The following is a 27,034-nucleotide window of genomic DNA, read 5'->3' on the forward strand; positions in this document are numbered from 1 at the left end:
GCCCTACAGCACGGCAGGGAGCCCAATGGGGCCCTGAGGGGGACAGCTAGGACTCAAGCCAAGAAGGCCATCCAGAGTCACCAGGGTTTGAAGGCACGAAAGGGGACAATGGATATTCATGAGGGAAGGAAGAGAACAGGAGAGAAACCCTTCTTCTGCCAAGGTCAAAGGCAGAGTGTGAAGGGACCTTAGAGACAATCTAGTCCAAAACTCATTTTACAGAGAAGGAAACCAAGGCCCAGAGAGGGGAGGGGACCTGCCTGGTCACCCAGAACAAGAGCACCAGAGCCAGGGCCCTGCCGGTGACCAACACCAGGACCCACCCTACTCCTGGAGGGCATTTTCCATGGTGGGCATTGCTCACTCAGATGTAAAGGTTTCATCCCTGCACAGGTTTTCTGAACGGCCAAGGGGAAGACCTCCCTGAGGTCTGCCCTGAGAATCACCTCCAAAGGCGCTGGTCCAAGGAATGCCAAGCCATGTGCTCTCCTCGTGGGCCCAGAGCCCTGTGGAATCCAGAAGCAATGGGGTGCTGGGCTCATGGCCTCATCTGGAACCTGGCAAGTCCCCTAATGTCTCAGTGGCTCCAAAGATGGAGGGTGGGCAGAAATCCTTGACTCCATGTTCTTGCCTATCCCTACCCACGCCCACGTTGGTGACAGCGCACACTTTGCTTCTTTTTGAAAAAAAGCAAACCCCACATCACCAGCTACACCCAAACACACAGGATCTGAGACAAGGCCTAGAGCCATCCAGGGCTGTGGCACATTGATTCTTACTCAGCTTCTAGACGTGCTTCCTCTTTTCACAACCAGTCTATTCATAAAAATAACAATTACTGGTATTATTGTCACCCATGAAATGGCATGGGCACAACTGCTTGGTAGCTAAGGAGAGTGAGGTTCAGAGAGATTAACTTAACAGAAGATACAGCAAGTGAGTGATGGTGCCTGGACTGGACCCTGGTCCGTGTAACTCCAAAGTTAGCACTCACGTCTCTACACGGTTTGGCCTCCCTGGCCTGGCTGACCAGAAGCACCGAGAGGCAGGGCTGGGTCTGCCTGTACAACCCCAGTTTCTTAAGTTCCCTATAGGGGCAGGCTCAAAACAAATGCATGCCCTGTTCCAACCAAAAGCACAAACAGGCAGGCCCACACCAGTCACTAGAAGGAGAGGGAAGATCTATTTTAGGGAGATTCTACTGGTTCCCCAGCCATTTGACCATAAGAAAAACAGGGAATGAAATAATGAAATAGAAGTCACATTCTATTCCAACATGCAGATTTTTCCAGGCGTGTTCCACAGTTAGCAAAGCAAGGACTCTGAGCGCAGATCCATATTCCCATTCCCGGGTCTCACGGAAAGGCCGCCTGCTCCCAGACCCCAGTGCCTACCTCGCAACCCTCCGGCCTCGGCTGGTCCAGGCCTCGTGCTTCTCGCAGCACCACGGGTGGTGGGGCACCCGTGCCCCTTGTACCCTTGGACGGCACCCAGCTCCACAGGCAATGCATGGTGAGGGGCCTGATCCCAGGGTCGCTGGCAGCCCCGGCCCCTGGTGCGGTGTCCCGGGGAAGAAGGAGGCAGGGAGAGTTTTTGTTTTCATGACTGTAGTGAACAGTCACTGCAGCCAAAAATAGTCTCTGCCTGGGAGCTGGGGAGTCAGCACATACCTCACAGAGCAGGTGCTGGGTGTGAGACCCGCAGGCTCCAGCGGGCCTTGCTGCAGGGGGCCAGGGCTCCAGGAGCCCAGGGTACCAGGCCACATACAGAGAGCTTTCCCCTGCCTGGCTGCCCCCTTCAAAATGTTTGACCTGAGTCAACCAGGAACATGATCACCTCCCTCTTCCCGGTGAATCATCAGGGGAACCCCCACCCCCACATGAACTCCAACTCTCCCCAAACCCTCTGCATATCTCACACGTTTGGGGCTGGGTGGTTTGGACACCCACAGGCAGAGCCGTAGGAACCACCAGCCATCAAAACTCATGAACTCAAAAACAGTGACTTTTACTGTATATAAATGAAATAACAATGTAAGACGGTAGGTGGCTGCCTAGCAGTGGCTGTTGGGATTGTGGGGGATTATATTTTCTTTTTTGAGCTTTTCTACGTTTTCAAAATTTCCTACAGTGAACAGTTGTAATTAGATTTGGAAATCAAATTAAATTTTTTTAAAAAATGAAAGAAAAAGGAAAGATGCTCAGGCAACATGGTCCGATCTGAGAGAATTTAAAGTGTGTGTGTGTGTGTGTGTGTGTGTGTGTGTGTGTGTGTGTCGTGACCCCCGCTTTGGAGCCAGACTCCCTGGATATGAATCCTGGCTCTACTACTTACCATCTAGGGGACCTCAGGAAAATGACACTGTCACTCAAGTTTCTCTCTATTGTACACTGGGAATACAAGCATTGCTTTCTGCTATGGACTAAACATTTGTATCTCTCCAAAATTCATGTTGAAACCTAATCTCAATGTGATGGGATTTAAAGGCGGGGCCTATGGGAGGTGATTACTAGGGCACACGGGGGAGCCTCATGAATGGGATTAGAGATTAGTGCCCTGGGAAAAGAGACCCCAGAGAGCTGTCTGGCCCCTTCTGCCATGTGAACATACAGCAGAAGGACAGCCATCTATGGACCAGGAAATACGTCATCACCGGACACCGAATCTGCTGGCACCTTGGTCTTGGACTTCTCAGCCTCCAGAACTTTGAGAAATAAATTTCTGTTGTTTATAATAGCCGCCCAGTCTGTGATATTCTTGTTACAGCTGCCTGAAGTGACTAAGACACCTCCTCATAAGGTTATTGGGAGGACTGAATGAGACATTCTATGTACAGCTCACAGCTTGGTCCTGGGCACACTGGGAACACTCACTAAAGAATTGTAGCATAAATTCATGAACAAACTACACTTAAAAAGAAGAAAACGAAAAGAAAAACAAACCAACAAAGAAGGCCGACTGGAAGGGAATGCACCAAAATGTTTACAGCGCTTCCTCTGAGTAGTAAGATTATGGGATAAACCATCAATAAATGGTCGTATTATTGTTTTCTTTAATTTCTGCACTTTTCACACTTTGAAACTGAACATACGTGTAAATTACTGGATAGTAAGAAAAAAACCTAAAAAGCCAAGAAGCAATGATTATTTCTGTACAGGATTATAAATAACTTATTTTCTTTGCTTTTCTGAAATAAGTATTGACTACTTCCTTTAATAGTGAAGAAAATGAAAAATGTTATTAAAAACAACTGAGGGATAGGCTCACCTGTTACATTCTAGAAACATGATCTCTGCAGACCAACCCCAGGGTCTAGGCCTTTGACACACCATCTCTGAGCCTGAGGCCCTTTGCCTCCCACACAGACACAAGAGTTCTGCTCACTGATGGGAAATGGGACACAACGGTCAACCCTGAAACCCCCAGGGGAAAGCCAGGCCACCTATCCCCTTTAAGAGCCCGTGGGGAGGGCACGGGTGGGGTGCTGCAGTAGCAACTGTTATTGCTCTCTGAGGGAGTGAGAGTATTTGTGATGCCTCTTTTTCTGTCAGCATGGCTGTCTTCCCTGCAGAAACCCATTTCCTGAGTGCAGGTGGCCCTGACCCTTCAGGCCCTCTATCACATTGACAAAGGGCTGCGCCCTTGACCCAGTGTGGGCCAGCTGGGGTTCTTTATCATCCTAACCCTGTGATTGGTTCTGATATGAGTATATCACCAAAGCCAAGCCAATCAGAGCCTTCCCTGGAATTTTTCAGCTACAGTTCTAGGGGAAGAAGCTCTCAGTAAGCAAATACTACTACTATTACTACCATTACTACTACTGTGTTTCCCCGAAAATAAGACCGGGTCTTATATTAAGGTTTGCTCCAAAAGACGCATTAGGGCTTATGTTCAGGGGATGTCATCCTGAAAAACATGCTAGGGCTTATTTTCTGGTTAGGTCTTATTTTGGGGGAAACACGATAGGCTGGCAGGAAATGAGGCTTAGCAGCTGGTACGCTTCATGCCTGCCACGTGGAGGGGGCCCATCCAAGAAATAGATGCTAGTATCCAGACCTCCCTGAACTTCTATTACCTAAGCTGATAAAAGTCTCGTTTGCTTACGCCAGTTGGTATTAGAACTTGCTATGGAAAAGTTCTAGTAGGAGAATATAATAGCTTTTACTTAGTAAGTCATACTGTATGCCTTGGTACCATGTCATCCATCCATCCTTTCAATCAACAGACAGCTACTAAATACCGGCTGTGTGTCACGAACTTTACTCAGCACTGGAGCTACATCACTAAACAAAATATATAGTCTTTTTCCTTCGGGAGGTTATATCATAACAGGAAACACAGAAACACACAAATTAAAAAACAACCAAAATATGTTAACTGAAATGTGTGAACAAGTATGAAAAAGGAAACAATATGCTGCAATCAAATGGTGGGCATGAATGGCATCTAATTTTAGACAGGGTGGCCTCTGAAGATCTGACTTCTAAGCTCCTGTCAGAGGATGAGAAGGCGCTGGCCGTGAGAGTATAGAAATTTCCAGGCAGAGGAAAGAGAACGTGCAAAAGCCCTGGGCTACGACAGGAAACAACCTGTTGTGTTCTCACATGAGGGGAAGAGTCAGCAGGGGCAGGAGACGACGGGGAAAGAGGCAGACGATGAATAGATGTCAGGCCTTTAAAGTAATGATGAGGGGTTTGGATTTCATGCTGAATGCAGCGAGACACCGAGGAAGACCTATACTCCGAAAAGTGAGATGACTGGATTTGGGCTTTAAGGAAAACCACTCTTGGCTCATGAAAAATGTAATAAAAAGGAGGGCAAGAGTGGCTACAGAGAGCGGTGCAGGTGTTACTGGACAAGTCCCTGCAACAGCTAGGATTAGGGCAGTGGCGGTGGTGAAAGAGACAGAGGTGATTTGGGATATATATTTGGAAATAGAGCTAGTGGGATTTGCTAGTCAATTGAATGTGTACATTCAGGAAGCAGAAGGAAGCAGAAATGAGCCCTCAGTTTCTACCTAGAGCCACTGACAGATGAGGAAACCGGCTCAGAGAGGTAAGGGACTTGTCCAAGATCACACCACGGGCAAGTGACAAAATTAAGATTTAATCGGCCTCCCAACATGAAGTTCTGAGTTGTCTAATTCCAGAGGTCACGCTCTCAAGCAATCTTGTTTTCCAAACTTGCTGCTTGCCCAAAGGCATAGAGCTGGAAGCGAGGGCTGCTGAAATTTATAGGCTGATTTATTTCAAAAAGAAAGGTAATGAGAGAAGAGACGTTTGCTTTATAAAATTAGAAGTGTGGTGTAGACACAAGAATAGTACAATATCTAGCTGGTCCTATCTGTTCTAGGGCGATCTTGCCTTTGAGGCAGTCCCTGGAGGAGGAGGGACCGAACACAAGCTGCCAGCCCTGGCGCTAGGTGGCCCTGGAGGAGGTCCGAAGCCAAAGCCATCTATAGCAGAGCTACAGACACACAGTCCTGCTAAAGTCCAGCCCATCACCAACAGAAACCAGAGGCAGCTCAGGAACCCCAGACCTCAGCAGGCCGTTGGCAGCTTAAAGACCTCCCCCAGAGACCCTTGCAATGCAACCTTCACAAGCCCAGATAAGAGGTTCTGAGACACTTGAACCCAAGAGACCAAAACTCTTTGGGTGATCTTGTTTGAATGCAGTCCTTCCACAAGACACCCACTCTATGGCAGAACAGTGAACAAAACAGCCAGGTCCCTGCTGCCCACAGAGCGCGTCCAGTCTAGTTAGTTTTCACTGGACTTGGCAGCTCAGAAATCCAAGGAATAAGGAGATGGGCTCATTGTTCAAATGTGCCAACCAGGACTGGGCTAAGCCCATGATTTTTCAGATTTCTAGAAACTAGGGACACCCCCTCCTCTCCAAGCTTTAAAAGAGGCTACTTTGGCTCGGGATCAGAAAAACAAATTCCTTCATCGACTGGAGAGAGTGATGAACCTATGCAAGTTCAGTAAGGACAGGAGCTCAGGTGCAGGGCCTAGAATAGTACCTGGCACACACCAGGCAACAAATACACTTAACTGCGTGACTGGACCAATAGGAGAAAGCAGGAGTGGGCCCTCAGGGTTGTATCTCGCCACACGTCATCTCTCCTCCCTCATTGCTTTGCACCGTGGCTATTTGCAGATGCGAATCCTCGTACCCCACTACCCAGTAAGCCCCTGAGCGCGGTATGTTCATATTTAATCCCCTGTGATAATTCATCTGGGTACAAGGTAAGAGATCAATGGGTGTCAAATAAACAAATGGGAAGGAAAGAAGGAAGGAGGGGAGTGAGGAAAGGAGGAAGGACAGAGGGAGAGAAGAAGAGAGAGAGGAAGCAAGAAAGGAGGAGAGATGGGGAGGGAGGGAGGGAAGGAGAGAGGGGAGACGGTAAAAGAGGATGAGAGTGGGGAAGGAAATGGGAGACTGAGGAAGCTCGATTTGATTGCACAACTATATACGGTCGCCCTGGCCTGGGCTATTCTGAGAAAGATGTCAGATGACAAAATCATGGAGAGTTGACAAGCCTGGCTTTGTAGTCACAGGATGTGAGACCGCATCCCAGCTCAGCTACCAACGAGCTGTGTGATGCTAACCTGTCACTTAATGTCTCTGAGCCTCAGTTTGCTTAACTATAAAACAGGGATCATAGTGACTTCCCCACACCCCCTCCCCAGGTATGAGGATTATACAGGATGATATATAGAAAATACCACCTTGCGTGTGCGCCCTTCCTTCCATATCCAAACTTCAGCACTTCTCCCGACGGGCTGGGTTGCACCAGCATGCCAGTCCACTGCCCAGGCCTCCATCTCCCCATCCTAAGTGGGGAGAGCGCTGTGGCCCAGCCCCATGGGGTCGGTACCGAGATCTCAATTCCTCAGTACCGAGGCAGCCCCAAGCGCACATCCCTGGGGTGTGTGCTGCATTCTGAGGAGGCTCCCAGCTGCCAAAGAGCAAGGCTGTCACACGTGTGGCCTCTAGCTCCCAAAGGGAGAGGGTGGGGACAGGGGGAAGAGGGATAGGGGGGAGAGGCTAGGAGCAAAGGAAGCAGGGCTTCATGCTGATTAAAGCTGTACCCAGGAGCCAATGCCAGTTTACTTTTCTGGTTCAATTTCACAGAGCCTCCCGCTTCACGCAGCCTACATACTGTGTTTCCCTGAAAGTAAGACCTCGCAGGACAATCAGCTCTAATGCGTCTTTTGGAGAAAAATTAATATAAGACCGGGTCTTATATAATATAAGACTGGGTATAATATAATGTAATATAATATAATACCAGGTCTTATATAATATAAGACTGGGTCTATAATATAATATAATATAACATAATATAATACAATACGGGTCTTATATAAGACCCGGTCTTATATTAATTTTTGCTCCAAAAGATGCATTAGAGCTGATTGTCCAGCTAGGTCTTATTTTCGGGAAAACAGGGTACCAGGGCCCACCCAGAGCTACAGCCACTCCCAGCCAATGGAAAACCAACATGGTAGCAGAGGTCAGGTAGCATTCTTCCCCATCCCCAAGAGAATGCAAGAATAGTAAAAAGGGGAAAGAGAAACTTGCCCAGTCAGGGCCACAACAAAAACCCCTCACTGGACTCACCTCCATCTTCCATTCAAGAAACACCACCAGCGAGGGCTTATTCGGGTACCCCGTGGCCTGTGGCCCCGGCCCTGGAATCCCAGCCAGCGCTTGCCGTTTCCTTTAACAACTTCCAATAGGGAAATTGCTAAAGGAAAAAAAAAAAGGCTCCACGCCAGCAGGCTCTGAAATCATTTCCCCAGCTGTAGCCAGAAGACGAAGCTGTGATTTTTAGTTTTTAACCTGTGGAAGGGTGGAGGGGAGGAAGAAAGAGTCCCACTGTGTGACTCTAGATGTTTAGGGAAGGGAAAGGGACGCTGCCTGTAAACTCATTCTCCTGCTCATCCCCAGGTTCCTTCAAGCCCCGCCTCCAAGCAGGTGTTCTATATCCCCAACCGGCAGGAGCATTATCTCACCTTTCACCCATCCCCACGATGAATCTAGCCTTCCCACTACTACGGAGGAATTTTATTTTCCTTTAAACAATTCCAATGTTTTGTCTCCATCTATTTCTCTCTCATACACACATGTCAGTGATCTCCTAGAGAAAACCCCAACCCTGGCACTTCCTGGGAATGCACCCTGTTGTCCTCACCAGTCTCCTCCCAGACCAGGCCCTTGCCAAACACCTCCTGTGAGGATGGTACCAGCTCTCTCAGAGCTCAGGGTCTTTGCGGGTACCGTACCCTCCATCTGGTGTGCTCTTTCCTTGCCCGCCACGCTGGCTCCCAGCACTCAGGCAAGCCCTGCTGGCGCCAGTCCTTCCTTGACCTTCCCAGCCTGAGTTCACCCGCTTGCTCCCACAGACCCCAGGCCGGCTTTGGACAGGATGTTTGGTGCCCGCTCTCAATACATGTGTTTCACTGCCGCCTGTGAGCTCCTAGGACTAGGGAAAGCATCTTTAGCATCCTAACTCTCAGCGCAGGCTCTAGGCCTGCACTGACTAATAAGTAATTGCCATATATCTATTTCAATTAAAATTCATGAAGATAAAATTCAAATTTTGGTGTCTCAGTCACACTGTGCGTAGTTTAAGTGCTCCACGGCCACACATGGCTGGTGGCTACCACGTTGGACAGAACAGTATAGAATGTTTCTATCATCACAGAAAGCTCTACTGGACAGCATCCCTCTAGACCGAGGTCTGACGGGTGGGTAAACTGAAGGCATCTCTCCAGCTCTCTGTCTCCAGCCTCCAGGAAGAAGGAGGAGGACTCAAAGGTCACGTCTGTCAGCAACACCACAGCAGGCTCTGGAGCTGCAGAGGGCTGAGACCTCACTCAGGTCAGAAGGGAGTCAAGAGTGAAGCACCCCTTTACCACCCCAGAAACCGGGAAGCCCCGCCACCGCCCTGTGGTCACTTCCATATCCGTCCCCACTCTTCATCCAGCAGAAAGGCACTCTTTACTGGAAACCTTATGACCACAAACTAGTGACCACAATCTGAAGCCAAAAGCTGAAATAATATTTAGATAACCCTAGAGAAACGGCGCCCAGGATGGCAGTATTGAAAAGGAAGAAGATTGTACACACACATATGGCTATACACACGTCTGATGGATGTATTTTCCTGAGGGAAGAATCAGGGCTCCAGTCAGGAAGCCAGAAAGGGTTAAGATCAGCAGAGAACTCATCAAAACGGCCAAGGGGACAAATCCCACCACACAAAGACCATCCCAGACCTGTGTTTAAAGCGAGGGGGCGTATTCTGAGGGGGATTCATGGCAATGTGTCTTTTACTATAATACATTTTTTTTCATTTAAACCTTCACCATATTGTTTGATCACACCTCATATATGTAATAGCGAGAATCAATCTTTTTACTTTTAGAATAGATGTAACGGATTTAAAAGACTTGACGGGGTGAACTGCTCCTGCCAAGTGTTGGTTGATGTATGTCCCGTGAGAGCTGTCCTGGACCTCTGACACTGGTATGTGTTATGCTTTCCTTGCACACTGGTTCGTTAGCTGGTTAGTGGGTGGGTGAGTGGGTAGGTTGGATGAATGGGAAGAAGGAACAAAGGAGAAGAACAGTATATTATAGCAGTTAAAAGAGAAAATTACACGCACACCCTTATTTTCAAATCCCAAAGCTAGCACCTCCTAGCGGTATGATTTTAAACAAATTATTTAACCATTCTGTGCTTTAATTTCAAGTACGAAATAGCAGTAACTGATCATAACTTCTTCACAGGGTTTTGTGAGAATTCAGTGACATTATCTATACAAAGTGTTTTAACATAGTGGCTGTCACATGGTCCATGCTTTCAGAAATGCTGGCTGCTGTCCTTATGGTGAACCAATGAACGACTGGTGTGGTCAGGCTGTCTCATTCATAAAGCAATGGCACACAGGACACATGCTAAAGCCACATTTACCCTGGGTCCCTCTTGCTGCTGCTGTCCCCCCACACCCCCCATGCTGAGAGTACAGAGCATCGCCCCTCAGTTGTAGCCACATGGAGCTGTCCTTGGCTTTGCGTGTGGTCCCTTTGCCTGGCCCACTGCATACCCAGCCCCTGCCCTGAGTCCCCTCGGCCCGCGTACCTGCACCACCTCCGGTCTCACACTGAAGGTATACAGCCAGTCACTGAAGCGAGGGTAGCTGTTGAGCTCTGAGGTCCTCTCACCAGGAGCCACACTCAGCTTGCACTGCCGCTGCTTGCAAATGTACCGGACCAGCTTCGCCTGCAGGGAGCCCAGGAAAGAAAAGGCCAGTTCATTCGGGGCACATACACGTGGCTGCCCTGAGCACGCTACAGGGGAGCTCTGACCAACAGGAGCAGTGAGAAGGGCTGGAACCTGCTGGATTCCCCTCCCCTTGGCTGTCATTCCAACAGCACTGAAGCAGGGAAAGGGGGAGGGAGGAGGAGAAGAGAAGGGTCTGGGAGAGCCAGCAGGAAACCTGGGGGAAAATCCATAAGCCCCTACCCCAGCCAAAGCTGGCTGACACTGCCTCACCCTTGGGACCATGATCCTCGGAGAGTATGGGCAAGACTGGTCACAACAGAGAATGGGATTAAAACAAGAAGGGCTTCCTGCCTGAGTGAGGGGAGGAGTGGGGAGAGGTTAGGTTCAGGGGGTTAGTAATCAATGATATGGAAGATGTGGGGACTTGGGGAGGATGAGTAACCTTCTACTTAGGATGCTTCCAGCCTAGAAGAAGGTTGCCTGGGTTGGGATCCAGGGGCTCAGGCACATCCTAGCCCTGTGACCTTGGACAAGTAACATAACATCCTGGCTCCAGAAAAGCCTCAGTTTCCTCCTCCAGAAAATGGGACAATAACAGAACCTCCCTCTCAGGGAGGTTGAGAAGAAATGAATTACTCAGTGCATGCCTGGCCTATACATGCTGGGCAGGCCTGTTGGGTTGTGCGTGGCATTATTAGCAAGGGTCCTTGAATCCGGTCTAAAAACAGGCTTTCGGGACCCACACCCAAAAATGGATGCAAACTTCAGATGTGTGAGTCTATGTCTTTTCCAGGGGAAAGTGTCCACAGCTTTACAAAACTTCGAATAAAATAAGATTAACTAAGGTCAGCCTGGCATTCTCTTTGACAAACACTGGGCTCCAACTGGGTGGCCTGCACTGTACTACTAAGGAATGCAACGGTGGGGGCAAGACCTGTGGGGAGGGCAGAGCCCAGGGCTGATTAAAAAGAAGGGGGAATGGACTCAAACAGATGGAAATGAGTGCATGACCTGGAGAAGACGAGGGCCCTGGCTCGGCTGAGATCAAGTGGCCCATGGACCCAAAAAGAGCTGCTGAGATGTTGACAAGATTCTGTTGGCCTCATATTGGTGACTTTCAAGTCTCCCCAGAAGGCAAGCACCACCTTCAAAGACTTGAATGGGAACGATGCCATTCAAGCTACTTCCCCGTCCTACTGCCCTGCCAGGGTTTTGTTGTTAATACATCCCTTTATCTTTCATCTGTAAACATCTCAGTATATTTCTCTAAAGGGTAAGAGCTCTTTCTGTTAGCTCAGTCTCAATATTTAAAAATAATTAATAATTTTAAGTTTCAAATATCTAGGAAGGCTCCCAACATCCAAACAGGAGCTCTTGACCATTTTTGGACTACGGACCCCTTTACCAGTCTGGGGAGGCCCATCCCTTTCTAAGAACAACGCTCTTAAGTGCATAAAACAAAACACTGTGGATTGCAAAGGAAATGAATTATATGTAAATACATTTATCAAAATATTACTTAAAATTGTGACAGGGTACTAAAAGCTTCTTTATAAAAGCCAGATAATATTAAATAATACCTAGCAGTGGGTCTCATAGCTATCATAAGTTTGAAACTGTGACAAATGTGAAACTGCTTTTTTTCAGATAGCCCCACAACTGTATCATGATAAGAAAACTGATTTCTACTGGTGACCGAGTCACACGTATTTGCTGAGACCACTGTGCCTTGTTGCTTACATCCAAATTGAACAACATACTAAATTTCAGTTAAGGTTAATGAAAGCTTAAGAAATGAAAGGTAACAATATTCCCCTGCAAATTCAGAGACACCCAGAATTCTCTCCACAGAACCGAGGTAAAGAACCCTTGTGGCCAGAGGGATGTGAGGCATGAAGTGAGACTCATAATGACAACAAAACCATTGCTTCTACATCAGCCTTTCTGAAATCTCCTCCAGAAACTTGTTTGGTCCCAGGCTCACGAACGGCTAGACTCAGGGGCACTGGCCTGCAGGTCTGTTAAGTCCTGCTATCTTCAGAGGGCTCTGTGGCAAGTGAGGACAATTGCTAGAGAGGGAACACTGAGTCAGAACAAAAATAATTCCACTCACTTGTACAGTTTCGACATTTAGTAAAACCTAGATAGAAGCAAACCCACGGCATTCCTACACTACACGCCCCTCAGGTTCCCAGAGCAGACATTACTAATCAAACATTCTCTGCTGAGGTTTTACACCTCTGCGCAGACGCTGCTAACGGAATGCTCTCTGCTGAGCCAGGCAACTCCAAGTTGTCACACAAGAAGTGTATTTGCTGTCCTGTTATGAAACCTAAGCCCCTGGGAACATCTGTAGAGTATGAAACTCATAAACGCGAAGACACGAGTGCCTCTTGTATCCTAACGGGCTCAGTGGAGGCAATCGCGTCCCTCATGTAGGCCGACCCCACTCCATCCATCCCATCCCTCTCGGCGTGACCAGAAGCCAATTCCCAAACTTCTTTTCTAGGCTCATCTCCACTCCACCTCTGGCCCACCCTGACCTCCAGGTGCATACTCCCCTAGGTGCTATTCCTCAAATACTTCCTATACTTTCCTACGCACTGGGCTTCTCTGCTCCAACTGTCTGCTCTGGCCAGAAGTCCCTCCCTCCTCCAGCCCCCGTGTGCTTGGCCTGGGCAGGACTTCCCAGGCCTGAGCAGAGGTCCCATCTGCCCTCCGGAGCGTGTCTGTGGCAGCCCCTGTCACAGCGGGCCGCCCAGTCCAGCTTAATACGGTTTCTACCAACAGATGTGAGCTCCCAGGGCACTGGACACCAAACAGGCTTCAGAGTTCAACAGAATCTGGGTTCAAATCTAGATTCTTCCATGTATCCGTTGTGTGACCTCAGGGAAGTTTGTTAATTTTTCTGAGTCTCGGTTTTCTCACCTGTACAACAGGAATGATAACATCTAGCTCACGCCTGTTGGGAAGATGGAACGATAGTATGGAAACCCACCGTAGTCTCCCTATTATTACACATCAGGGCAGGGACTGTGTCTACCTCATTTGTGACTGTACCCACACGCCTATTACTGCACCTGGAACATAACATGTGCTCAGAAATCCTGAGGAAGGAAAGACACAAAGAAACACGTGGGCCTTATCCTCGTATTAAAATCTTACTCACGGCCAGTTCTTCCCTCCACTCCAAACTGCTCTCAAACCACAGCGTCAAAGAGCTGACCAAAGACAGGGGGCAATAAATCAAACAACGGTGCCTAGTCAAAACCATTTTTTTCCACATTAACCAAGAGGTGGGGCTGCCGGTACTGACAGCAGCCACAGTGAAGGCTGTCCGTCACTGGCATTGAGAATCCCAGGGCCGTATCCCGGGGAGCCAGCGAGTAACGCATACGCATCTGTTCTGCATAAGACTTTGGCCATCACAGGTCAGCATCAAGGTCAGGCGGCCTGGCCTCAGCAATGAGCCAGCGTTTGGGGCTTTCCCTAGTTCAGCCCCCTCCGGCGTGTCCAGCCCTTTTCAGCCTCCAGGCCCTCTGCCAGGAAGGTTCTTTCCAGTGGCCCCTCAGGCTCCACAACTCAGCTCAGATATCCATTCCTCCAAGAAGCCTTCCCCAAATCCTTAGCCTCATTCCCTCTCCTCCGTCAGGTCACACATTGCAATTCTCATACGTCACTGGTCTGCTTCCTTCTTTAGACTGTACGCTTCCTGAGGCCAGGTGCCTGGTCTGTGTTCTTGATCCCCACTAGCTCCCCAAGAACCAGCTTACCACCTGGCATATGGTTTGCAACTGTAAAACCTTTGTTGAATGAATAAACAAATGAAAACACAATACATTTTAAAGCCCCGACAGGCATATATATTTACCAAAATGACAATGGAAAATAAATGCCAATTGGGTACGTGATGACTCGGGCGCCTGAGAGTCTCAAACACCTGTAAGTTCCCCAGAAGAGCGAGAGCAGTCTCTTTGTTCAAAGGCTGTTAGAGACCCCTTCTAGAGAGCCCAACGCAGGCTCGTGGGTAGCACCATGCAGACCTTGAAATGACTCTTCGCTGCATCCTGTTAACAACCCCTAAGCCTGGCCGGCAGTGCACTGCGACCCACTTGCCAGCAGGTCTGGCGTCCTGGCAGCTGCTCTCCTCCAGAGCTCATAAAGAAGACACGACACCTGCAGATCTGGGTTCTGCTAAAGGAGCAAAGCTGTTCTCATTCACAAAAGATGGAGGTGCCCAGTGTGCAGCAGCTACAACTGAGCAAATATAAGGCTGCTCTCACTTTCTGGAAAATTGGTCACAGTCACAGAAGCACCCAGGGGCTACTTTCCCAGAGAAACCACAGTGGGGCCTGCCAGCCCAGTCTCAGGGGCCTGCAAGGGGACCTTTCATGGGTAGCGTCATTTTCTCTTAACCACAAAACCGCAAGATATAAATTTTCCGGAATAGAAAAGCACCTAGGGTTTCAGCGATGGAAATAGCAGTAAGAGTCATTCGTACTCTGGCCATAAGGGAGGACCCTGGCACTAAAGTCTCATTCACCCCAACCCCAAAATTCTTTGGCTTCATAAGTGACACGCAGCCTGTTGTACAGAAAGAGCAGAGGAGTGTCAAGTCAGCCCATAAACAGTTGGTGGGTGGGTATTACCAATACACGGTCTACAGCAGGTGCTCACTAAGTGTCCTAGGCTGAAAGATCTGGTCTCTGGTCCCAGCTCTGACATTTAGATCAAGGCTCTTGGGGAAATCCCCCTTAGCTCACCTTCAATCTTACCACCTTTACAAAGGGTATCATTTTATGGAAGTTGAAGCCAAAGTAACTACTATAAAAGTGCTGGGGACAACAACAGAATATATATAAAAGTCCTACTACGTTACTGTTGGTTACTCCAACCATATCCAAGAGGAAGCCTGGCTCCGGGAGGAAGAACTCTGGCTCTCGAAACAGACGGACCTGGTCTCAAAGCCCCTCGCCACCATACTCCCTCAGCAGGTGAACATGGATAGAACCTTGGCCTCAGTCTTCCCATCTGTAAATTGGGATTGGTCTGCTTCAAAGGGCTGTTTGTGAGGATTTACATGAGAAAATATGAATGTCGGATGTTCACATGCTCAGTGGTAGCTGTGGTAGGTAGCATCCTCATTGGGCAAAGCATTCAGGTTAACTTATACCCTCCCTGGACAACAGGGAAGATATGGGTGGGATCACACCCATTTCAGAGATGGGGCTAAAGAAGAACCCGAAAGCTGGTCTTTAGAACAATGCTGGTGGATGGCACAGATTAGGTACATTTATTTTAAAGGCATGAGGGCCAAGGCCCAGCTCACAGGTTGCTCCAACGTGACGCCAACACAGGCCTCCCAAACAGAGGCTGCCGTGAGCTTCACTTCCGTGGAGGTGAAGCCTGTCACATATCCCTGAAGAGCAGACACCTGTTAGATCGCCCAAAGCACATGCCACTGACAGAGAGAAACTTCCGCAGGAAAAGGAAGCAGCTCCCAGAACTGCAAGGATCACAGGAACACGAGAGGCCTTACACGTCTGCTCTGCTCAAAGATGCCAAGTGCAGGGACAGCAGCCTCTCCCGGGGGAGGCTCTTTCCTTGTCATTCTTCCTTTACATTGGACCTAAACCCACCTCCCTGTAGCTGGCACCCCAGATCCCAGGCTCACCCTTCAGAATGCATCACAGTTGTCACAGACGACCCACGGGCCAGGCTGATCTGGAACATGGGGCTCCTCTGTGGCCACAGAACTGACATCCCTTGGAGGCAGCCACAGTGGGCTGGAGGCGTAGCTGCCCTGCCCCCCACAGAGAGAGGGCAATGCCGGCTGAAACCGTCATCCCAGCAGAAACCTCTTGCAGGCTTCCCAGGCTGGCTGGCTGGAGGCCAGCCATTGTGCTAGACTGGCCAGGCGGTACAGTGGTAATAACCAGGCAAACATTCCATCTGATGCACAGGTGTTCCCATACCTGTTTACCATAAAAGCATCTGTTCTGACTGGTCAGGGCCTCGCCTACCATCAGTTAACTGTTCCATCACCCCCAGCGGGAAACACGGGCGTGTCGACAGGCGGGCCTAAGGTCTACCCCCGGTGCTATCACTTCCGAGCTGTGTGGCAGTGACCACTTTATCTTAGTTTCCTCATCTGTGAAGTGGAGAAAATAACGTACACTCCATAGCTGAAAATTCACTGCAGGATTCATGTATACAAAGTGCTTCGTCCAATGTGCAGAACACACGAAGTGCTCACTAAATAGGCTGCTGTCAGTATCCGTCCTGCTCAGCCCCAAAGCACAGCCTTGGTGAGGAGTGTCGATTTGGGGCTAGTGCTGTCTGGATTCCATCCTACCCAGGCTTCTACACCTTTGCAGACCATGTCTTTCCAGACAACCGACTGCGAACAAAGCCAGCTGCACCTTAAAACTTCAGTGTGTGGGATAAGGAGGTCCCTTCTGTGGGTAACCCCCAAATTCATAATCCAGGCTATGGAAGTGGCCAGATGCTAAGACGTTTGTCACCCTAATCCTGATTCAGATGTTGGCTGCTACAGGACCCTGAGCAGATGGGTACTCTTCCCAGTATCCCAGGTCTTTACGCCTCAAGCAGGGCAGGTGGTTCAGCCTATGGGGACAGATGTGACAGATGTTGAAGTACAGCTGCCCAAATGAACCCCAGGCACAGGCGGAGATGGACACCCATGTACAGCAGCAGGCTCTCTCAATCACGGAAATCACGTCAACGCTACAAGATCAACCCTAGTGGTAACAATGATTTCTTCCATTTAGGCAGCACCTTATCACCTTCTCTCCCCGGATTCTCAATGAAAATTCCGGGAGGTAGGAATTGCAGTAGATCCCTGACAGCACAAGAGAGATGTCCCAACCGCCACATAACCCGAAAGCTGGCGACGTCCCTGAGCACGTCATTCTTCCCACAAAACAGTTACATACCACTGAAAACATCACAGATCCTTCCAGACTCTTGATGGGAAGTACTGTGCACGCAACATCACGTGGAGGGAAACAGAGCGATGTTGAGCTACGGACGCTGGGCGGCCTGCTTGGCTCACTCACTGGCTAAGGGATGCCCACCCATCCTGCCAACAGTAATGCACAATTCGGAGTCCAGCCAAAGCACAATGACAAGTACAGCTCGTCACTTAGGGCCACTCACAAATAGCCAACCACACGTACTAAATCTATGAGACTTACAGGTATCATTTGTTATTCCCATCTTACAAGTGAGGAAACTGAGGCACCAAGAACTCTGTAAGTTTCTCAAATAGTGAAGAGACTGAGGCCTCAACCCAGCTGTTTCTTTGTACCACACCCTCTCCCCCAAATGACTCCTGCTATCCACCCCCTTAGCTTTGCTAAGCTGTCCTAACGGCATAAGCAGGATGGCAGCGGGCAGGGCCCACCTCCCCAAATCCAGCAATGCCCAGACTGCCCCAGGCAGTGAATCCTCTGAATAAAAGCTACAGACTGCCCCCAAACTCTCCAAATGTGTCCAGTCACACAGTGGGCCACTGGCTCTGGTCCTGACTTGCAATAACCTACCGTCTAGGCTATACCTGATCCCTGACTCCAAACCAGCTCTGAATTCATTAAAACTAGCCACCACCCTGCCTGTTACCTGGGTCTGCCTCTTTCAAGGAGATCCCAGCATGCTTGCAGAATGAGGTGGGCACCGAGATGGACACTCCACACTTCCATCCTCTTCCCATCGGGTTACTCAGTCAGCAGGTGTAATTTTTGGACCAGCCTCCAGATCACCAACACTTATGGGACCCTGACTCCCTTCTTCCAGGAGGGCAGCACTGAACTCCTAACAGGATGTTATTGTAGTCTTTCCTAGTTCCAGGTCTCTGTCTACCCCATCCCAAAATTCAGGAAGTCGTCCAAGCTCTCGCAACTTCCTCCAGCCTTCCCTCAAGGGTCCCTGAAGCTGCCACTCCTTCCCCAGCACCACCAGCTCTGCAGACAGGGCCTCGGGGCTGGTCCCTTACTTCTTCTTCCTCCTCTCCAAAGCTGGAGTAAGCTCCCGGGAACATCCTGCCAGCCCAGGCAGCTAAGCAGTCTGGTCTGGCTCCCACGGCCAATGTATTGCAAAATGATTTCTGAGAATGCAAGGAGGCTTCTGGAGGTCAGGACGCAACTGACAGCTCCACACACAGGCACAGAGTGAGCCGAGCCCTCGGCCCCCAGCACGGCCGAGTCCCACAGAGCTCTCGAGGGTACCAGCAGGGCTTCTATTAGAGGGAAGGGGCAGAGCGAGCGACAGCACCAGGGAAAGTAGGGTGAGGAAGGGAGAAAGTGACCTCAATCCCCAAGCCGGGCTTTTCACAACCAACCAACCATCCTTTGTCCGTCTGTCTCTGGCCCCCACCCCTGCTCTCCTGGCGAAGCTGCCAGACGTGTGCATTTGTGCAGAGACGATCACCCCACCAAGCCTCCCACCAGCAATCCTGCCCTGACGTCAAACTCGGAGTCGGGAAACTTCAAACACAAACAAACAAGTCTGCCCCAGACCACAAGTGGAGCCGTGCCCAAGGAGGCTGGGGTGAGAGGGCCACAGCTGGGAACTCGGGCTTCCCGCCCTTCCCCGGCTCCACGGGGGCTGTGAACTCCAGACGTGACAACAGGCTGCAGATGGGAGGTTCAAATCCAAATGGGATCAGTCTATGGCCTGGCTGATGGGTGTGAGTGCCCCCTGCGGCTGGCACAGCAGGGGGTGCAAGAGACCCTGCCCAGAATCACCGGCAGCATTAATTAACTTCCTCTGTGCAATTAGCACCCCCATTAGATTCCATCACCCATTCTAATTGCTCTGGTAGTAATTATGAGCAGGCAGGGCAAGGAGAGACTGACGTGGCTTAGAAGCACACATGAAGCTTCCTGGAAGAGATAGAGCTTGAGCTGGGCCAGGGGTGGATGGCCAAGGAACCAAGTTTTCTCTGCAACACCTGCTATCCCATCTCAGGCTCCACTGAGGTCATGACACTCAACAGGAAAGATTTTCAAGAGGAAAGCATTTCCCTGACCGAAACATCCTCAGACAGCTTCCACTTGAGAATTACAGTTGAATGAAATAAAAGTGCTCTTCAGAAAACCATCTTTACCTTGAAAAGCCGGTAAATGAACTATCTCGGACTTTCCAGTTGGCCTCAGTTCAATATTATGGGCCTGCAAATGTGCCCCCCACACCCACACACACACACTTTTTTGTTAAAAGAACCAGCAGTCCTTAGGGGTTGTGGGGACATACTGGAGTAAATCATGAGAAAGCAAGACATCCGCTTCATCCCCTAGCTGCCTGGGACCTGAAGCAATTCCACAAAGGAAAGAAAGGAGAACCTCTATCCATCATCCATTCATTCAACAAGGGGTCAGTAAACTTCTTCCCGATGCCAGGCCCTGAGAGCCACTGGCGCATGGTGACAAGCAACCTGGGGCATAAGCTTGAGGAACTCATGCAAGTGGGGGTGACAAATGTGTCCACAGACAGAACTGACCAAAGGACGGTGGGAGACAAGGAAGGGGACCAGGTATGCCCACCCTCCAAGCATCCCTGACAGCCCCAGTGCTCCACGCTCTTGTTGGGAAACTGAGGTGTCAGGAGCCACAGATGTGGTGTCGGCCCCTATGTCACCCCCAAGCCAGATCCGTAATTGACACAGCCTTTGTCCCAGTTCAAACACTTATTCCACATGCTTGCCCGAAGTTCACCAGGATCACAGAGCACAGCTTGGCCCCGAACCCCTCAATTACAAGAGGTATTCCCTGGGAATTCCTGATATTGCACTCTGGAAGGGACCTGGGTATGAATTACCAAGCAGCGGCCTAGAAAAATAGGCAGAGGCTGTGTCTAATGGCAAAGGTGGATTCCTGCCAACAAGCCCACCCCCTTACGTAACTTTATGACCTGGTCCCCTGGAAGCCACTAGAAGGGAGGGATGGGGGAAGGTGAGACACTTCAGATTCTGAGCTGAAAGCAGCTGCAATGAGTAGGAGATTGTGCCGTACATCAGGGAAACAGGCCTTCCTTTCCAGGCACATGACTGTTTGTACAACAACCCAGGCCACCACAGAAAAGGTAAAAGGCTGTGGAGGGACAGGTGAGCACCTCAGATACCAGGAGTCAACTATTATGACGGTGAACTCCCCTGGAATGATGGGTACTACATTAGGCGCTCTCATTATCTATCTGGTATTCATTCCTGACGGCTTCCTCGCTCACAGACTGATTTTGTTTGGGGCAGCACTGTGCCCAATGCTGAACGGGTCTGGGTCAGTGGTTCTCAACCCTGACTTCACATCCATATAATTGACCTGGGACGGGGTCCTAGCCTGGCTACTGTGATGATCCAGCCCCCACTTCCAGCATCCCTTGCAGCTAGCTAGCTATGTGTGACAGTCCAATGAGACACAAGGACATGTCCACTGGAACTGCTGGGAAGGTCTTTTCTTTTCTCACAAGTGGGACAGTCTCTGGGGTGCCTGCTGCCCACAGTCTCCCCTTCCTGCTACGAAGATAAGAATTGCCAAGAGTTGTCCAGGGAACCCCAGAGACACCAAGCGCTTGTTCCGCAGCTGAACCAACCCAAGAGTCACCTAACTCCAAGCATCTCATTGTAGGAGAAATATAATGGCCAAATTGTCAAAGTCACATTTTCTGTTACTTGCAACCAAAAGCAACATTCAGTTAACATTTATGAAGCCCACACTATTTCAAACCCCCTTCTAAACCTTCTACGGCTGTTTCTAAGGCTAAGGTTTCTTGCTGGCTTCCAGAAAACCTACAAAAGAATAAAGATTCTTTGTGGGACCATGTGCCATCCAAAAGCATTCCTCCAAAAGTCCTTCCAAATTTCAAAGAGGAACTCCTTTCTTTTTTTTTTTCAATGAAGTCCAAATTATCCTTCTTTTTTTTTTTTTTTTTTTGGTTTGTGTTTTTTATTTCCTATCTAAAAAGTCTTTGCCAAGCCCACATTCACAAAGATATTCTCTTATGTTCTAGAAGCCTTAGAATTCTATCTTTTTTGTTTACGTCTATGATCCACTTCCAAGTAATTTTTATATTCCAGGACTGTTTTTTACCACAACTGTGTACTGTGTTTATTTTTTAATTGGATATTCCTATGTGCAAGGCACAGTGCTATGCATTTTATGTGCATTGTCCATATAATACCAACATTAATTCTCTGATAGGTACTATTATTAACCTCCTTTTTCAAATGAAGAAACTGAGGCTCGGAGTTATATATACTTGTATCTAATCCACATATAACACTTTGTAGTTTCTTCCTGTCCATTATACAGGACGTGAAGTACAACTGGACATTGAACCTGACTGGGGAGGTAGAAAGAAGTGGAGTCCTTGTTGTTCTAACTACCTGCCTGATATAGTTGATGCCGAATGCTTGGGAATACCACTCCCAGCTGCCTCCTGCACCTAGGAAGACACAAGACGACCCAACTTCCAGGAGTGCACACAGGGGTAGTGGGGTGAAGCAGGATGTGTAGCGGCTTGCATTTGTAGAGAAAAAGAATGGGTGGGAGAGCTCCTGTTCTTGACAGTGGGTGGTGAGAGGTGTTCTGCCCTTTGACAATCACAGGATCATTTGAAGCTATGACACAAGTGTAGACCACCAGGGTGGATTAAAGATGGCCACCAAGAATTTCACACTCCTCCAATCTAAGGTCTATTTCCTCTCCCTGTGAATGTGGGCTGCTTTGTGGCTGCTGTAACAAACAGGACAGCAGAAGATTCTTCTGGAGCCCTACTCCGACTACTCTGATGGAGAGACTACATGGAGAGGCCCTGAGCCTCCAAGGAGTCGGACAGCATGCCAGCTGAGCATGGCCACCCAGCCACCCCCAGCAAGGAGTCAGGCATGGGAGTGGGTCTCTTTGGGCCTTCCAGACCAGGACAGCTGATGCCACATGGGGCATGCCACCTCAGTGCCTTGACAGAGGTTTGTGTATTTGCTGTGGGATCCCAAAGGGACTAGGTCTAACTGTGGAGTGGGTGGCTGAGATCCTAGGAAGGCATCAAAGGGGAAGTAATCTCTAAAATGAGCTCAATGGGTTAGGGTGAGGCATGGGGTATGGCACACAGACAGAGGCTAAGGGGTAGGAACGGTGGGAGGCATAGCATGAACAAAGCCCAGAGTCACAAAGAAACCTTTTTTTTTTTTTTAAGGGCATAGCAAGTAGCTGGGGACTACTTGCTATGGGGGATGGGGAAGGTCATCAGGAAAGCAAAGTCAGCCAGGGGACAGGGCCAGCTCATGCAGGTCCTGGAAGGTTCTGGAAGGCCAAACTAAGGCATCTGCACCCAATCTAGCAGGAGTGGGGAGGGAAGCAAAAGAAGAAACATGATCAGATTTGCATTTTTGAATGATCATCATTCTGGAAACCATGTGAAGGACAGATTGAAGTGGGTGTGGAGAAATCAAAGACAGGAAAATCAATTAAGAAGCCACCGCAATTTAGCAAATGAGAACAAAAGGTAATTTAGTTAGTGGCAGTGTGGGTGGAAAGGAAAGAGCAGATTCTAGAGATATTTTATTAGCATTTTTACTATAAAGACAAGACTTCCCTGCTTGCTTGTCCAGGGAATTTCTGGCATACCAGCACCTTGGAATGCAGGAAGCTTAAGAGCTGAGTTTCTCCAGCAAATGAGCCAACAGGGCAGAGACCATCTGTCTGATTTACTAGAACTAGGTGCTTCCTGGGGGTGGGGTTCTGTTACTGTTTCCCCGAAAATAAGACCTAGCCGGACAATCAGCTCTAATGTGTCTTTTGGAACAAAAATTAACATAACACCCGGTCTTTATAATATAATATAATACAATATAATACCGGGTCTTATATTAATTTTTTCTCCAAAAGACACATTAGAGCTGATTGTCTGGGTAGGTCTTATTTTCGGGGAAACACGGTATCTGTCGGAAGCCCTCAGCTGAAGGTCCAACTTGGCAAAGGCACCTCATCCCACAGGCAGCTAGCTCCCAGCCCAGGTGTCTCCTACTCCTGAGCTCCACTCTTTCCCCTCTTCCCAGGCAGAAGGGAACCCTACACCTGCCAAGAGCAAAAGCCACTGTTCCAACAATTCTATCTCCCACTCTTCCCAGCAGCCCCCAGAGGTGGGTCAGACAGACAGAGGCTGGAGAGAGGCAGCATTTGCCAGAGTGGCCAGACCCAAGAGGAGCCTTTTCCAGCCAGTGTGGGGCTGCTGTTTGTGTCCAGTCCTCTCCAAACCATATGTACAGGAAACACGCTCAGCTAAGAGACTGTGGGCAATCGCCAGAATGTCTCTGAGCCTGTATTTCCTGTTGTAAACAAGGGGGGAAAGATCACCCTCGAAAGATGACCGTGAACACAGAACGATATAACTCACGTCCTGCAGCTGGAGTGCTAGGTGCCCAGTAAACATTTGCAGCCACCTCCCTTCTCTGTGGCCTTAATCGTGGGAAAGGCCAGCATTTTAACAGCTGACAGTGAGACCTCAAAAGGGGAGTGTCCAAATGCAGGTGTCGATTATTGATCTGTTGACATGTCTACAGGCTCCGCATGGAACAAGGAGAACAACCAGCTTATAGAAACAAACAGCCCTGACAGCATGAGGAGGAGAATAGCTCAGGCTATTGGAGCATGGACTCAGCAGTTAAACCCCCTGGGTTCAAATCCTCGTCCTACCACTAACTAGCTGTGTGACTTGGGACTGTTCCTTGTCCTCAGTTTACCCCTCTGTAAAATGGGAATAGGGTTAGCGCCTCTCTCACAGATTTGTTATGACGATATACCCCAACCCCTGGAGAAAACAGCATGAGGTTAAGTTAGTAGATTAAAATCCAGCATTCCTGAAACACTGAGTCCCACTGGGGTCACTCCCAGCGGGGGACCCCTCAGATACCTCTTAGGGAAGGGGGTGCAGCTTGACAAGGACACCCAAGCCTCTTTACATAACAAGGGACATGCGAAGACCATTCCATTACCCATGACCTTCTTCATTATAAAATCTTCAAAGCTCTCATTTTAAGGGACCATTTTATCTGGGCAGAAGAAGGTACGGAAATATGGGGTTTAGAAATGGAACTGCAGCCGGGTTAAGGAGATGTCAGCTCTGGGAGAGAAGAGGGGACAGCCCTCTCTAACATGCAAAGGCCAAAAGACTATGGAATTTCTCCCCCTGAGCACCTCAGTTTACACAGGCTGTATTGGGCTCACATCACCAAAACTATTATTATCGAGAGTGAGAAAGGGCTCAGATAACAGAATGTCACCACTGAGCTATTCCAGGAATGCCAGCCAGGGGCGGTCAGAGAGGGATGGACGGTCAGGTGCTCAGGCCTTGAGTCTAACAGACCGGCTCTACTGCTGTCCCGCTGCCTTAACTTGGGTTAAGTTAACCTTTGTATGCCTCAGTTTCCTTGTCTGTAAAATGGAGGGCTAGTACTACCTTCACGGGAGGGAGATGTAAAGTGCTGAGCACTGCATTGTCAACACTTATCATCAGCCATCTTTATCATGAAAATGCCAGGATCTTGTTATCTTTGAAAGCAGTTAAATTCTGACCTGTTTATTGCTTTAAGATTCTAAAACATGTTCCTGAATGAGTCCATTTACATGGCAAATCCCATGCTACTCTCATGTGCTCCCTGAAGGGGCAAATGCAGATGAGGCCAGGCCAGGCAAGAACACACTCACCTCAAAGAATGGCCTTAACGCTTGTTTTACTCCTGGGAGGTCAAGAGCAGGTCAACACACAGGCCAGACTGTGCAACAGGAACCCCTGCCAGCGGCCTGAGCAGAAGAACGAGGCAAACAAGACAGCTATTAAGATGCACGCAACCTGAGGATGCAAGTGGAGGAGCGCCTGGGAGGGACAGGCTCCAGGCCTGGCACACGGGCTGTAACAGGAGCTGTTCTCCAGGCCTGGGGCAGGAATGACAAAGCGCGCGCGCGCACACACACACACACACACACACACACACACACACACCTGCCACCCTGGATAAATTCTGACTGAACAGAGAAGGGCCCCATTTCAAAATAAACAGAGCAGGTGGGCTGCCAACTTCCCAAGAAATCAACTGACCACAACTTACTGACGAAATTAGATAACAGCCAACACTGACAATGCATTTAGTCAGTGTTAGGCAGGCACTGCTTTAATTGCTTTACAAGTATTAAGTCACTTAATCGTCATAACAAATCTGTAAGAGAGGCGCTAACCCTATTCCCATTTTACAGAGGGGTAAACTGAGGACAAGGAACAGTCCCAAGTCACACAGCTAGTTAGTGGTAGGACGAGGATTTGAACCCAGGGGGTTTAACTGCTGAATCCATGCTCCAGCCACAAGCCATATTACCTCCTTCAGTGACTGATCTGTTTGGGGCACCCACTGTGAGCCAGGCCAGTGCTGGACATCTTCGTATGAGGATCCTCCTTTATAAAGGAGGACCTGGAGGCTCAGAGAGCCAACCCAAGGTCACTCAGCTGGTTCATGCCAGAGCCAACTTCAACCCAGGAAGGCCTGACGCCCCATGCCGCCCCTCCCGATATGAGGCCCTGGGCATGACCTTACAGGAGGCCACCCCACCCCAAACCCACCATTCAGATCAAGACCCTTCCCACTGTGTGGACACATCGCTGACACACGGTGCACAAACCCAGCCAGGTGTGGCTCTGCCACCTGCCAGAAGGCCTGGGGGACCAGCGGAACCCCAGAGGGAATCCACCAGCCGCAGCCCCCTTCCTCAGCACACAGTCCTCTCCTCCCCAGGGGCCTGTCAGACACATCCTACTCCTTCCTACCTGTCCACAGAAAGAACCAGAACAAGAGACTACTGCTCGTTCCCCGATCACGAGCTCTGATTATGTAGCCTTCTGATGTAACAGCTCCAAGTAGAGATATACACAGGCTCTTGCATAAGACCCAGTTTCGCTCACACAAAGACCTCAGGGCAAGCAGCGAGCTCTGAGGGCCGGGACGTACTGTGGCTCACGGAGCAGAGGTGCCGGCAGCCCACACCTCAAGCCCGGCTCCGCCGTGCAGGACAGCACACGTCTCACATTCCCAAGGAGGCCGGTTCTCCCACGGCCCATTCCCAGGTGACCCAGATACTCTCTAATTCAGCCTCCTGGTGGAGGAGAGCTCACCGGAGCTGAGAAAAATCCTGGCAAATCCTACAGGGCTCTGGATCTCCTGTGGCCAGTCTTTGCGGTCAGCCCTGACTAAGGACCTTGTCAACCAGGAGGGGCTACTGAAAGGACTGGAACCTTCCTGAGGTTAAGCACAAAATCCTAGCATGTTCTAAGACGAGAAGAGCCTTCAATGTCATCTCACATAACCGACAAGAAAACTGAGGCCCAGGGTGGGGCAGTGCCTTAGTCCAAGTCACACAGAGAGTCAGAGGGTCGGGTCAGGACAGACACCCCGTCTCCTGCCTCCTGTCCAGTGCTTGTTCCCTATGCTGGGTGACAGCAGGCCTGGGTGCAACCTGCTGCATGAGCAAGCAGCTTAGCTGGGCCTCTGGTTCCCTATTTTTATTTAGCAAACCAGGTACTATTTAGTTTATAAATGCTAACGCGTTCATTGGAGGAGGCAGGTGTTATTATTATTATCCCCACGTGGGGGTGAAAGTAACTGTCAGGGGCAGGATGTGAACCCAGGCAGTGTTGCTCCACAGTCCAAGCCTTGGACCGTTAGGCCACGCCGCCC

General features: G+C 49.5%; 1 protein-coding gene across 6 annotated transcripts in view; it reads right to left on the reverse strand.

Annotated features, from left to right (window-relative positions):
- KSR1 (kinase suppressor of ras 1) overlaps positions 1-27,034 on the reverse strand; it is a 145,044-nt gene that overhangs the window by 54,105 nt on the left and 63,905 nt on the right. For all 6 annotated transcript variants that reach the window (XM_033089259.1, XM_033089258.1, XM_033089261.1 and 3 more), the window contains one exon: positions 10,153-10,293. In XM_033089259.1, the coding sequence (XP_032945150.1) occupies positions 10,153-10,293 (141 nt within the window). Of the gene's footprint in view, positions 1-10,152; positions 10,294-27,034 lie in introns of those variants that run through there.

This window comes from Rhinolophus ferrumequinum, chromosome 21 (assembly GCF_004115265.2).
Source record: "Rhinolophus ferrumequinum isolate MPI-CBG mRhiFer1 chromosome 21, mRhiFer1_v1.p, whole genome shotgun sequence".
NCBI lineage: Eukaryota > Metazoa > Chordata > Mammalia > Chiroptera > Rhinolophidae > Rhinolophus > Rhinolophus ferrumequinum.